This window comes from Heterodontus francisci, chromosome 1, assembly GCF_036365525.1.
Source record: "Heterodontus francisci isolate sHetFra1 chromosome 1, sHetFra1.hap1, whole genome shotgun sequence".
Taxonomy (NCBI): domain Eukaryota; kingdom Metazoa; phylum Chordata; class Chondrichthyes; order Heterodontiformes; family Heterodontidae; genus Heterodontus; species Heterodontus francisci.
Window position 1 is genome coordinate 279,498,891 of NC_090371.1, and position 14,618 is coordinate 279,513,508.

The 14,618-nt window shown below is 43.2% G+C and overlaps 1 protein-coding gene across 1 annotated transcript in view; it reads left to right on the forward strand.

The window, feature by feature from the left end:
• The window catches only part of LOC137376980 (PDZ and LIM domain protein 5-like), a 241,400-nt gene that overhangs the window by 164,526 nt on the left and 62,256 nt on the right, over positions 1–14,618 (forward strand). The window contains 5 exon segments of the mRNA XM_068046029.1: positions 1,536–1,571; positions 11,097–11,297; positions 11,946–12,071; positions 12,980–13,108; positions 13,856–14,065. Coding sequence (XP_067902130.1) covers positions 1,536–1,571; positions 11,097–11,297; positions 11,946–12,071; positions 12,980–13,108; positions 13,856–14,065 — 702 coding nt within the window.

Here is a 14,618-nt window from a genome sequence, read left to right on the forward strand (position 1 = left end):
CGGGTAAATGGGATTGAAACAGTCGCTGCATTGATAGAAACTAACCAGCGAGTTGTCCTTTCAGAGTTGGGCTGGCGACAAGTTCATTTGAACCTTTTGTGAAGGGAAATGCCGAAATGGCTGGATTTGAGGACTTATTTTTAACTTTTATGCAAACCAACCTGTCTTCAAATGCAGCAATGACTTCCTGTTAAAAGCAACTAGCTTCAAATTGCGGTGTAAATTCTCCAATGCTTCAAGTTTTCGTTTCAGCTTGTAATATATTTGTATTATACTTAATAGATACTCATCTATATATGCTGGTTGGAGTTGAAATCGTATTTTAATAAACATGCCTTAACTATTAATTGTGTTTATTTTTATTGACTTGCGACACTCAGACTTATAGGACCTTATGTATAATCTTCCATAAATATCAGGCCTGCTGTTTTCCCAAAAATGTTCCAATGGTTTATTACATAGAGTTTACATTACACAAACAGGCCATTTGCCCCAGTTGTTCATGGTGTTGGTGTTCCACATGAGCCTGCTACTCTACATCCAACCCTTTTCAGCATCTTTTTAACGATTTTGGCATCTTTTGCCTGAAGGCAGGATCTTAATTCTTGAACATTCCAACAATAAAAACTTGGGTTAAGTATTAAACGTCACCTGTCTCTCTATGAATAGCCCCTGACCACTACAACCAAAAGCCCCAATAAGAAAATGGCATTCTAAATGGGGCACTTGTCGTCCTCGTTCGACATTGGATACTGTCGAGGTTGAAGGCACCTCTTGCTACCCAGGGATCCACCAGAGACAGGTTTAACTTGACCACTGTAATGCAGACATGTGGTTTAGAGTGGTGACATGTCTTGAGCTGAAATCGCCTCCTTTTAAAAGCGAGCTAATTGGCACCTCTGATAGTGCAGTACTCCTTCAGAACTGCACTGAAGTGTTTTTGTACTCCAGTCCCTGAAGTGAGACTTCAAACTGTAAATTTCTGACTGGGAGGTGAGAATGGTGTAACTGTTCTGTTCAAGTATAGTTAATACAGTATGTTTCCAGGTGTGTGTTTTTATTTTAATGATATTGAGATTTCTGCAGTCTGCAGAATTTGCGGTAATGCTGCGAAATGTGTCCATAGTGGGTGTGGGATTATTGAAGGTTTCTCCTGGTGTTGTGAGTTGGCGTTCAATGTGTACACTGTTCTTATCAATGATGAGAACTTTCTTTCAGTAGATTTCTGCATTCATACTTTTTCAAACAAAAATTGATATTAAAGTTTAATATGCTGCCGTGGTATCTATTTAACTGGCTGACAATCATTAAATAGTTAATGCCCCATTGACTTTGGGGATTTACCATTATAGCAACACCTAGACTTTTCCAGCAGTCTACAGCTCCGTGGTTATCTATCTCTGTTCTGTACATACCATGCTGATATAGTTTGTGGATCTCCCCAAGAGTGGTTATAAATAAAGACACAACATCCTTTGAAGAGTTTGTTTTTAAAAAAAAATGTATTTTTTTTCCCACTTGTCTGTTATATTCAGGAACTATGGGCCTGAAAATGGCAAAGGAGGGTACAGGTAAAAACAAACCGAACGCACATCACGTGTGCTTTCACTATAACATGTCACTGTTGCATTGAATGTACAGGAGCTAATCAACCTGGCACATCAGATGGGGGATAGAATATGGCTGAATTTGGTGAATGGGAGAGATGTTTCATAAGCTTGGTTATCTATGGGGTGGGGCAAAGGGACAACCTTCCAAAAACCACTCTGAAAATAGTTGGACTTGCATTTATATAGTACCTCTCACAACCTCAGGACCTCCCAAAGCGCTTTAAAGCCAATGAAGTGTTTTTGAAGTGTAGTCACTGTTGTAGGAAATGCAGCAGTCAATTTACCCACAGCAAGCTCCCACAAACCACAAAATGATACTGAGCAGATAGTCTTATTTTAAAAGTGGTATTGGTCGAGGGATAAATATTGGCCAGGACAGGTAGAGAGAGATTCACTGCTCACTTTGCATTCGTTCCCTTTCTTCACCCAGGAAGCCTTCGTGTGAGCTGTTGCGAATCTCCCCAACTAATTTAAGATTGCTTAATCTAGTCCTCCATATCTGTATCCATTGACAGAACAAGGGCTGAGCAACATCGCCATCTACAGACAGCATTCAGTAGCAATGCTGAAGTTTTTCAACAGACTTGATACTCCACCTTTTAAGTAAAGAAAGACAGACTTGCATTTATATCGCGTTTTTCAGAATCTCAGGACTTTACAGCCAATTAAGTACTCTTGAAGTGTAGTCACTATTGTAATGTAGAAAACGAGGCAGACAATTTGCACACAGCAAACTCCCACAAAGAATCTGATAACGAACAGATAATTCAGGAACATAGGAATAGGAGGAGGCCATTTAGCCCCTCAAGCCTGTTCCGCCATTCATTGAGATCAGTGGCTGGTCTGTATATATCCTATACATATACAGCTCCATATACCTGCCTTTGCCTCATATCCCTTAATAATGTCAGTTAACAAAAATCTCATGAATCTCAGATTTAAGATTAACGATTGGTCTAGCGTCAATTGCTGTTTGTAGAAGAGAGTTTCAAACATTGACCACTGTGCGTGCGTGTGTGTAGAAGTGTTCCTTATTTCAGTCCAGAAAGATCTGGTTCTAATTTTTTGACTATATCCTAGACTCCCCAAATCAGCAAAAATAGTTTCTAGCTATCCATTCCTCTTAATATCATTGAAAACTTCGATCAACTGACCCCTTCACCTAATCTGCCCTTAGGTGTTGGTCGAGAGATAGCCAAGACACTGGCAAAATTCCCCTGCTCTTTTTTGAAATAGTGTCATGGGATCTTTCACATCTACCGGAGCGGGCAGACAAGTTTAACAACACAGGGTTGCCAACCTAGATTTTGTGCTTAAGTCTCTGGAGTAGGATTTGAACCCAAAACATTCTGATTGAGGCGAGAGAGCCACCCAATGAGCCACAGCTCAAACTCAAAGCAGAAATGTTAATCTTATCAGTGCAGGTGGAGGGGAGAGTGAAATTTACCCTCGATATAATGGTTACAGGACACGTGAGTTTTTTTTAAAAAAATAAATCAACATTGGCCTTTAAGTGATTGTAAACATGTGAATGGTTGAAGTACACAATATAACAGTGGGTCTATCTGATATTGTTTCTCCAAATCGAGTTTGCATATAAAGCTGTTATCCACTCACATCACCACTGTTCTCCCAGAGATGCTTTCAATTTATTTTTGACCAGATTGCATGTTTGCTGATGTCTAGTTAGCTGCACAATCCTAGTTTCTCACCAGTAAACCCTACCACTGCATTAACCCTTACACGCTGAATAAAACACTTCCTGCAGCTACCCGGGATCTCACCAGTTATTTTGATTTAGTATGAACACAGATTTCAGAGAATTGGCAAGAAACCAGAGGTGAGATGAGAATTTTTTTTATTTTTAAACACAGCGACTTGTGATCCGGAAGGGCAGTGGAAGCAGATTCAAAAGCAACGTTCAAAAGGGAATTGGATAATTACTTGAAGGGGAGAAAATTCCAGGGTGACGGACGGGGGTTGGACCAATTGGACAATTCTTTCAAAGCATGGGCGTGATAGGCTGACTGGCCTCCTTCTGTACTGTATGATTGTGAAACCTTTGTAAAAACCCCACCCTGGCATCTGGTCCTGTCTTTACAGCAGAGTAATCTCTCACCATGTGTTTCCGGAAACTTGGTGCAGTTCGTCACTTTATGTCGTGACCATCATTGTGTCCAAGTGGCGTATGCACGCTTGATTTTTCTCCCACGAGGCTGCTGGGCCCCATGGGAGTGAGCACCGCATTAAAATCCCTAAATTTTATGATGTCCAAACTACTTCGAGGAACATGCATTAATATCGGGACAGGGAAAAAAAATAACTGGTCCATCCAGCCAGTCCTGTACAGTTGTGATGTCTCGTTCATCATGTGACAGACACACCCCATCCCACCCAGAGACCATGTAATCTGGGAGCAGCGTAAAACCTAATTTGAAACTCGGGCCAATTAAGGGGAAAAAAAAGATCTGAACCTCTTTGGGTGATCAAAACCAGAACAGCAGACTGCTGACTGACTTATTTCAGAGGCCTTGGCTAATGCCCTGGGGATATGGGTTCAATTCCCACCACAGCAGCTGGTGGAATTTGAATTCAATTAATTAATTATAAAAAATGGAATTAATTAATAAAAATCTGGAATTTAAAGACGGACTCAGTAATGGTGCCATGAAGCTATCATGAATTGTCATAAAAACCCATCTGGTTCACTAATGTCCTTTGGGGAAGGAAATCTGTCGTCCTTACCTGGTCTGGCCTACATATGACTCCAGACCCACAGCAATGTGGTTGACTCTTAACTGTCCTCTGAAATGGTCGAGCAAGCGATTCGATTCTCAAGGGCAGTTGGGGATGGGCCAAACATGCTGGCCATGCCAGTGATGCCCACATTCCATGAAAGAATAAAATATAAGGTAGCTACCCCTGTATGAGGCATTGTCTCTGCTCCAGACAGCAACTTGCCCAGTTCTCTGAAGGAATTCAGTAAAGCAATGTTTTCTGCACGAGCCAGCGATCTGTTCCACTATTCTCATAAGAAAAGGCCCGCTCAACATCTGACCTAGTTATTCTCTTACGTAAATAGAAAGCATGACACCCAATCCTTCCTAAACTATCGAGCTGAAATGATTGGTCCACATAAACACAATCTCGACCTCTCATTATTTTGTAAACCTCAATCAAGTCACCCCTAAGTTGGTACTTCTCTATATACAATATAGCTGATCTGGGTAGCTAAGAAGGAAAGGCGTGCATTTATATAGCATTTTCACAACTTCAGGACCCCCAAAGAGCTTTACAGCCAATGAACTATTTCGGAGTGCAGTCATGGGTTGTAATGTAGGAAATGCAACAGCAAATTTTCACCCAGCAAGCTTCCACAGCCAACAATGTGATAATGATCATATTATATCAGACCACTGGCATGAACTCCTCCGCTCTTTGATGTACTGACCGAGAGGACAGACGGAGTCTTGGCATAATGCCTCTTCCAGAAGACAGCACCTCCAACAGTGGAGGACTTCCTCAGTACTGCACTGGGGTGTCTAGATTATGTGCATACCTTTCTGGAGTGTGTCTTGAACCTACTATTTTTTGACTCAAAGATGAGAATGCTACCGACTGAGCTGGTGCTGAAACTTTTAGCAGCTGAGATGGTTTAAAAGAAGTTGGGAGAAGAACTACAAAAATACCATCTCATTTGGGATTACCAAGTATTTACAGCACAGAAACAGGCCATTCGGCCCAACAGGTCCATATCAGTGTTTATGCTCCAACTCTTCATTTAACCTCATCAATATATCCTTCTGTTTCTTTCATAGAGTCATAGAGAGATACAGCACTGAAACAGGCCCTTCGGCCCACCGAGTCTGTGCCGACCATCAACCACCCATTTATACCAATCCTACATTAATCCCATATTCCCTACCACATCCCCACAATTCTTCTACCACCTACCTACACTAGGGGCAATTTATAATGGCCAATTTACCTATCAACCTGCAAGTCTTTGGCTGTGGGAGGAAACCGGAGCACCCGGCGAAAACCCACGCGGTCACAGGGAGAACTTGCAAACTCCGCACAGGCAGTACCCAGAATGTTCTCCCTCATGTGTTTGTCCAGCCTCCCCTTTAATGTATCTTTACTATTCACCTCAACCACTCCATGTGGTAGCCAGTACCACATTCTCACCACTCTCTGGGTAAAGAACAAAGAACAAAAGAACAAAGATAATTACAGCACAGGAACAGGCCCTTCGGCCCTCCAAGCCTGCGCCGATCCAGATCCTCTCTCTAAACATGTCGCCTATTTTCTAAGGTTCTGTATCTCTTTTCTTCCTGCCCATTCATGTATCTGTCTAGATACATCTTAAAAGACTCCATCGTGCCCGCGTCTACCACCTCCGCTGGCAACGCGTTCCAGGTGCCCACCACCCTCTGCGTAAAGAACTTTCCACGCATATCCCCCCTAAACATTTCCCCTTTCACGTTGAACTCGTGTCCTCTAGTAATTGAAACCCCCACTCTGGGGAAAAAGCCTCTTGCTCTCCACCCTGTCTATACCTTTCATGATTTTGTACACCTCAATCAGGTCCCCCCTCAACCTCCGTCTTTCTAATGAAAATAATCCTAATCTACTCAACCTCTCTTCATAGCTAGCGCCCTCCATACCAGGCAACATCCTGGTGAACCTCCTCTGCACCCTCTCCAAAGCATCCACATCCTTTTGATAATGTGGCGACCAGAACTGTACGCAGTATTCCAAATGTGGCCGAACCAAAGTCCTATACAACTGTAACATGACCTGCCAACTCTTGTACTCAATGCCCCGTCCGATGAAGGAAAGCATGCCGTTGCCTTCTTGACCACTCTATTTACCTGCGTTGCCACCTTCAGGGAACAGTGGACCTGAACACCCAAATCTCTCTGGACATCAATTTTCCCCAGGACTTTTCCATTTACTGTATAGTTCACTCTTGAATTGGATCTTCCAAAATGCATCACCTCGCATTTGCCCTGATTGAACTCCATCTGCCATTTCTCTGCCCAACTCTCTAATCTATCTATATTCTGCTGTATTCTCTGACAGTCCCCTTCACTATCTGCTACTCCACCAATCTTAGTGTCGTCTGCAAACTTGCTAATCAGTCCACCTATACTTTCCTCCAAATCATTAATGTATATCACAAACAACAGTGGTCCCAGCACGGATCCCTGTGGAACACCACTGGTCACACGTCTCCATTTTGAGAAACTCCCCTCTACTGCTACTCTCTGTCTCCTGTTGCCCAGCCAGTTCTTTATCCATCTAGCTAGTACACCTTGGACCCCAAGCGCCTTCACTTTCTCCATCAGCCTGCCATGGGGAACCTTATCAAACGCCTTACTGAAGTCCATGTATATGACATCGACAGCCCTTCCCTCATCAATCAACTTTGTCACTTCCTCAAAGAATTCTATTAAGTTGGTAAGACATGACCTTCCCTGCACAAAACCATGTTGCCTATCACTGATGAGCCCATTTTCTTCCAAATGGGAATAGATCCTATCCCTCAGTATCTTCTCCAGCAGCTTCCCTACCACTGACGTCAGGCTCACCGGTCTATAATTACCTGGATTATCCCTGCTACCCTTCTTAAACAAGGGGACAACATTAGCAATTCTCCAGTCCTCCGGGACCTCACCCGTGTTTAAGGATGCTGCAAAGATATCTGTTAAGGCCCCAGCTATTTCCTCTCTCGCTTCCCTCAGTAACCTGGGATAGATCCCATCCGGACCTGGGGACTTGTCCACCTTAATGCCCTTTAGAATACCCAACACTTCCTCCCTCCTTATGCCGACTTGACCTAGAGTAATCAAACATCTGTTCCTAACCTCAACATCCGTCATGTCCCTCTCCTCGGTGAATACCGATGCAAAGTACTCGTTTAGAATCTCACCCATTTTCTCTGAGTCCAAGCATAACATTCCTCCTTTGTCCTTTAGTGGGCCAATCCTTTCTCTCGTTACCCTCTTTCTCCTTATATATGAATAAAAGGCTTTGGGATTTTCCTTAACCCTGTTTGCTAAAGATATTTCATGACCCCTTTTAGCCCTCTTAATTCCTCGTTTCAGATTGGTCCTACATTCCCGATATTCTTTCAAAGCTTCGTCTTTCATCAGCCGCCTACACCTTATGTATGCTTCCTTTTTCCTCTTAGCTAGTCTCACAATTTCACCTGTCATCCATGGTTCCCTAATCTTGCCATTTCTATCCCTCATTTTCACAGGAACATGTCTCTCCTGAACGCTAATCAACCTCTCTTTAAAAGCCTCCCACATATCACATGTGGATTTACCTTCAAACAGCTGCTCCCAATCTACATTTCCCAGCTCCTGCCGAATTTTGGTATAGTTGGCCTTCCCCCAATTTAGCACTCTTCCTTTAGGACCACTCTCGTCTTTGTCCATGAGTATTTTAAAGCTTACGGAATTGTGATCACTATTCCCAAAGTAGTCCCCTATGAAACTTCAACAACCTGGCCGGGCTCATTCCCCAACACCAGGTCCAGTATGGCCCCTTCCCGAGTTGGACTATTTACATACTGCTCTAGAAAACCTTCCTGGATGCTCCTTACAAATTCTGCTCCATCTGGACCTCTAACACTAAGCGAATCCCAGTCAATGTTGGGAAAATTAAAATCTCCTATCACCACCACCCTGTTGCTCCTACATCTTTCCATAATCTGTTTACATATTTGTACCTCTATCTCACGCTCGCTGTTGGGAGGCCTGTAGTACAGCCCCAACATTGTTACCGCACCCTTCCTATTTCTGAGTTCTGTCCATATTGCCTCACTGCTCGAGTCCTCCATAGTGCCCTCCTTCAGCACAGCTGTGATATCCTCTTTGACCAGTAATGCAACTCCTCCACCCCTTTTACCTCCCTCTCTATCCCGCCTGAAGCATCGATATCCTGGGATATTTAGTTGCCAATCATGCCCTTCCCTCAACCAAGTCTCAGTAATAGCAATAACATCATACTCCCAGGTACTAATCCAAGCCCTAAGTTCATCTGCCTTACCTACTACACTTCTTGCATTAAAACAAATGCACCTCAGACCACCAGTCCCTTTATATTCATCATCTGCTCCCTGCCTGTTCTTCCCCTTAGTCACACTGACTTCATTATCTAGTTCCTTACAGGCTTTTGTTACTACCTCCTTACTGTCAACTGACCTCAATTGGTTCCCATCCCCCTGCCACATTAGTTTAAACCCTCCCCAACAGCGTTAGCAAAAGCACCCCCAAGGACATTGGTTCCAGTCCGGCCCAGGTGTAGACCGTCCAATTTGTAATAGTCCCACCTCCCCCAGAACCGGTCCCAATGTCCCAAAAATCTGAACCCCTCCTTCCTGCACCATCTCTCAAGCCACGCATTCATCCTGACTATTCTTTCATTTTTACTCTGACTATTACGTGGCACTGGTAGTAATCCTGAGACTACTACCTCTGAGGTCCTACTTTTTAACTTGGCTCCTAACTCCCTAAACTCTGCTTGTAGGACCTCATCCCGTTTTTTACCTATATCATTAGTGCCTATGTGCACAATGACAACTGGCTGTTCACCCTCCCCCTTTAGAATGTTCTGCAGCCGATCTGAGACATCCCTGACCCGTGCACCTGGGAGGCAACATACCATTCGGGAGCCTCGTTTTCGACCACAGAACCGCCTATCTACTCCCCTTACAATCGAATCCCCTACGACTATAGCCCTTCCACTCTTTTTCCCGCCCTTCTGAACAGCAGAGCCAGCCACGGTGCCATGGACCTGGCTACTGCTGCCTTCCCCTGGTGAGCCTAGTTTACCAATCACAATAAAACCAGAGAAATCGAAAAAGCCTTACCTTATAAACACCCCACCGAGTCCTTTTTTTTTTGGTTAGAGGAGGAGGGCGGGTGGGAGACACGACAAGTGTGGTGTCTCGGGTTCAGAAACCGCCCAAATATATAGTGTTTTACTTACCCAGCAGCCCCCTGGCCTCCGCCGAAAAACAAAAGGAAATTAAATTTACTTTCAAACTGACCTTCCCAGCTGCTCACTCGCTCACTCTCTGCTCCCGAAAAAGCTGCTGCAATGAAGTTCCTCCTGAATTCCCTATTGGATTTATCAGTGATTATCTTATATTTATCACCCACAATTGGAAACTACTTCTCTGTGACTACCCGATCAAACCCCTTCATAATTTTAAAGACCTCTCTCCGTGAGGCCACCTCTCAGCCTTCGCTATTCAAGAGAAAAGAGACCCAGCCTGTAAAGCCTACCATAAATACCCTCGCTTTTACAACATATCTAAAGAAATCTGTGCATTTTCGACCACTGTTGAGAAATGTGACTTCTTGTTGGCATCAGTTCCTGACACATTCACTGCTTTTCTGAAAGTAACTCATACCAGTCACACACAAAACTAGGTGGCAAAACCTGATGACGGCAAGGTCCATTTCGGTGCCCGACCTCAAGGACAGTGTAGGTGGCAGCTCCGTTAAAGAAATGATTAAGCTGTTCTATTTAAAAGAAACAAATTAAGTCTCATCGATTGGCACCAACGTGTTCCAGGACAGAATTAAGTCGGCTGGTTCTGTGCCACACGTGCTCACATTCTAACGCCTCCCACTAGCGTTCCTACTGGGCTGATTTGCAGTCATCTCGCCCACTGCTTTTTCCAGTGTTGCTGAAATAGAGCTGGAATAAGTCACAATAGAGCAGCTTGCGTGGGGTGTTGTTTGCTACCTTAACTATTTCTGTTTCGTTAAGTAGTTCTATTTGGAAAGGAAATCTGATAAATACTTGAAAAGGGAAAAAATTTGCAAGGCTTTGCGGAAAGAGTAAGGGGAATGTTACCAATTGAATAAATCTTTCCAAAGAGTCAGCACAGAGATGAAGGGCGGAATGGCGGCCTCCTGTGCTGTATAATTCTGTAAAGTACTCATTGCAATACAGTTTAAGTGTGCATAAAAGTTCAGGGGTAGAAATTAGCATAATCTTCACAGAGAGGTGTATTCAGTGAAATGGAATAATTTTGAATGAAGATCTCAGCAAATGAAATTTGTGATCCGAAGATTGCAATTAAAATGAATGGAATAATTTTTTTATAGGAAGGGCAAAAGCAATTGCAGAATATTACACAGAATTACATAGAATGTACAGCACTGAACAGGCCATTCAGTCCGACTGCTCCATGCTGGTGTATATACTCCACATGAACCTCCTCCCACTCCTCTTCATCTCATTTTATCAGCACATCCTTCTATTCCTTTCTCCCCCATGTGTTGTCTAGCTTCCCCTTAAGTGCATCTTTGTTATTTGCTGCTATCAGAACTATGCGATCAAAAGTATATTTTTGTATACAATATGGAAAAAGAACAACCATGTACATGAATCCTACTGTGCCGCACCCTTCTCTCCGTTCCTTCCCCCAGATGACTAACTACTTTTCTTTACCGATGTAAGCACTTTAGAAAATGAGGAGCCTTCGCAAATGATGCGTGCATGCCAGACAGGTATGTGCACTTCTGGAGGTGATGCAGCGTCTCGCCCCGTCTGCTCGGTAGCCACTCAGACTTGCGACGTCCCCGTGCTCGCTGTCGCACCACCGACCTTGAGTGCCGGGGCGGAAGCTGCTGGATTCACTCCCCCAGCAGCTGCGGAGAGGTACAGAATGAGTCGATGCCGTGACCAACATGGGGGAAGTTATCAAAATCTGACCATGCTGTGATTTCTGTCATCTGTTCGTCAGCTGATCAGTGTAGGGAAGCTGTAAAGTTTTGGGAGGAGATTCTGGCACTTCTGAAGGCTTTTAAAATTTGGGGGTTCGCTCATAGAAACAGAAGGCCATTAAGCCCCTCAATCCTGTTCTGCCATTCACTTAGATCATGGGTGATTTATATCTTGACTCCCATCTATCCACCTTTTTTCCCTACCAAATCCTTTAATCATCTGAAACACCCTCTAATCTTCCATAGTCAAGGAGATACAAGCCTAGACTATGCAGTCTGGCCTCAAAACTTAACCCATTTAAGCCCCCTGATGAATCTGTGTTGCACCCTCTCCAAGGCTTCCTGTGGTATGGTGCCCAGAACTGGATTCAGTACTGAAAATGGGGGTCTCCGGAGATGAGATACACAGAGTGTTTAAATTAAAGGCAAAATGTTTAACATGTGAACAGGTGGATTCATTACAGATATTAATCTTAGGGTAATTTTAGAAAATGTGTTTTTAAAATAGATTTTAAAAATAAATTCCATTTGATCATTCATTTTGTTCTAACACTCACTTCCTTGCTTGTTTGCCTTCTGTTAGGTGCGAAGGTGAGCTCTCTCCTCCTATACCCGCTCCTATGGTCTCACCAGCAGCTGTTCAGAGACCAGTCAGTCCACCTGCTGGCCTGTCCACCTCCTACTCTCTCTCAACTCCACCTCCTCCTCGGTACAGAAAAATTACTGTCCCAAAATTTGCATTTTTGCTGTTTTCCTTCAAAAAGTCAGGGGGTAGATTTTCCACATCGGATGCAATTGGGGAAGTCGTGCCCAAAATGCACTGGTTAGGGTAGGCTTCAAGTTTCCGCTAAAATTCATTCGCTTAATCACAAATGCGGAATCTTTGATGAACCTGTGCTATCAGACAGCGTAATTGAATGTAATCATTTATTGTCCATTAATAAGTATTCCTTGATGTATTTAAGAGTGGTAACATGGTGCCTCAATTAACCCACTTTCAGCTGTATTAATAAAGCTTTATTAATGCAGCTGAAAGTGGGTTCATCGCTAAAAATAAGCATTTTTAATAGCTCTCCACCTGTGAATAACCCCATTTAAAATACTGAAAATAACTTAAAAAGGAGCCTACACTTAATATTTCGTAATTCCATTGGTATACACCAGTCAGTTTCTTAGTAAATTCAATACTTTTGACATGAAAAAAACCTTTTAAAACATGCTTATGTACCTAAGATGGTGCAGTTTGAAGAGCCTTTCTGAACCAGTGCGGTTGGCGGAATCTCACATTTTCGACCTTGGGGTGCGGCCAGTTTTGTAGGTGGGGCCTGTTTCAGGCCTATCAAATCTTAAACGAATGTAAAAAAAAAAATCGCAGGAAACACGAGAGCCAGTGGTTTGCATTTAAAATTCCCCAATCATTTGTGCTAGTTTTGCTGATTCTGTCCGGATTGCATAAATGTAACCAGTGGAAAAATGACCCCTTTTGCAGTGTCTTAAAATGTGTATGGCATTCAATCTGTTCATTTCAAACTGTTCTTGCATTTTTATGCCTTGACCAGATTGCTCTTTTTTTTTGTCTTCACCTGTGCCTTACCTATTTTTCTTCCTGCTCTTCAGAAAGATATGCCTGAACAATCCTTTAGATGCGTTACCCAAGTGTGCGCCACATCCACCCCCAATCAAGTGTGACCCAAAGACCAAAGCCTATGTTGCCTCTATTTCTACTGTAAACATCAATAAAGCTAGGTAGAGTTGACCATTCCGCTATTACACTTGTGTTTCGTTATAAAACACTGACTTTTTAAATGAGTGAATGGTGGGGTGGGGGAGGTGGTGGTAGGTGTGTGCTGGAGACTGAGGTTTGTTCAAATGGTCATGTATTCTCTGTCGAGAAAGCAGATTTAAGGGGCTGAATGGCCTTGCCTTGTTCAGCACAATTATGTGACCTTATGAAGTGCTGCATTGTTGTGAGCCTGTGCTGTAATATCTGGAAAGAAGAAAAAGACTTGCACTTATATAATGCCTTTCACCTACATGGTGCCTTTCACCTTCCCACCATGCCCCAAGAACTTCAAAGGCAATGAAGTACTTTAGAAGTGTAGTCACTGTTGCAATGTAGGAAATGCAGCAGCCAATATGTGCCCAGAAAGCTCCCACAAACAGCGATGTGATAGAGCAGATAATCTGTTATAATGACGTTGGCTGAGGGATAAATATTGGCCAGGACATGGGAGAGAACTCCCTTGCTTTTCTACAAAGCAATGCTATGGTATTTTTTGAGTCCACCCATGAGGGTGTACAACTAGTTGGGCTGTATCTCTCAATATTGAATGGTATGTTTTTGGAAAGAAGCCTTTGAAGTTTCTATCTAAGCCCATTTTACAAGATCAGAAGAAAAGCACTGAATCTGGTGTCAGGGTAAGACTAATCTATTTGGCGTTGGTGTGCGTGTGTTCAGTTTTCTTTCCATCCTGTTGTATTTTCTATGTAAAGATTCATCAAAGTCGCAGAAGAGGTGGTTTCAGAAATGCCTTCAATCCCGCTAAGTTCTCCGCCCAGTGCTACCGGAATTGATCCTTGTCCATTAGATTCTGGGAAGCATTCAGTGGCTGTACAAACTTGTGAAATTCGAGAGCTTGCTGCTGCCTCAACCTCTGTCGGAGCTGCGGATCCCACCGTCTGTATTCCAGCCGCCTCCAAAAGGTACAGTGATTGAGGTCGTGCACAGTTCCAGCTAACGGGGATGCACGACTTCAGTTACACGGAGAGACTAGGGACGCTTGAGACTGTACCCTTTAACAGCAGCAAAAGTTAAGGGGAGATTTAATAGAGATGTTCAAAATCGGGAAGTGTTTTGATAGAGTAAATAATGATAAACTGTTTTCACTAGCAGAAGAGACAGTAACCAGAGGACGCAGATTAAAATGATTGGCAAAGAGATGAGGAGAATTTGTTTTACCCAACATGTGATCTGGAATGCACTGTTCAAAAGGCAGGTGCTACAGTAACTTTCAAAAGTGAATTAGATGTATACTTGTAAAGAAGAAATTTGCAGGGCTGTGGGGAAAGAGCAGCAGTGTGGCTCTAACTGAATAGCTCTTTCAAAGAGCCAACACAAGCACGATGGGCCGAATGGCCTCCTGTGCTTTATAATCCTATGATTCTAAGTTTCTTTTGAAAATAACAGTACATTTTGTAAATGTAGTTTTAAATATATTCGCGCGGTAGACTGTCTGTCTGTCTCTCTCTTTCTCTG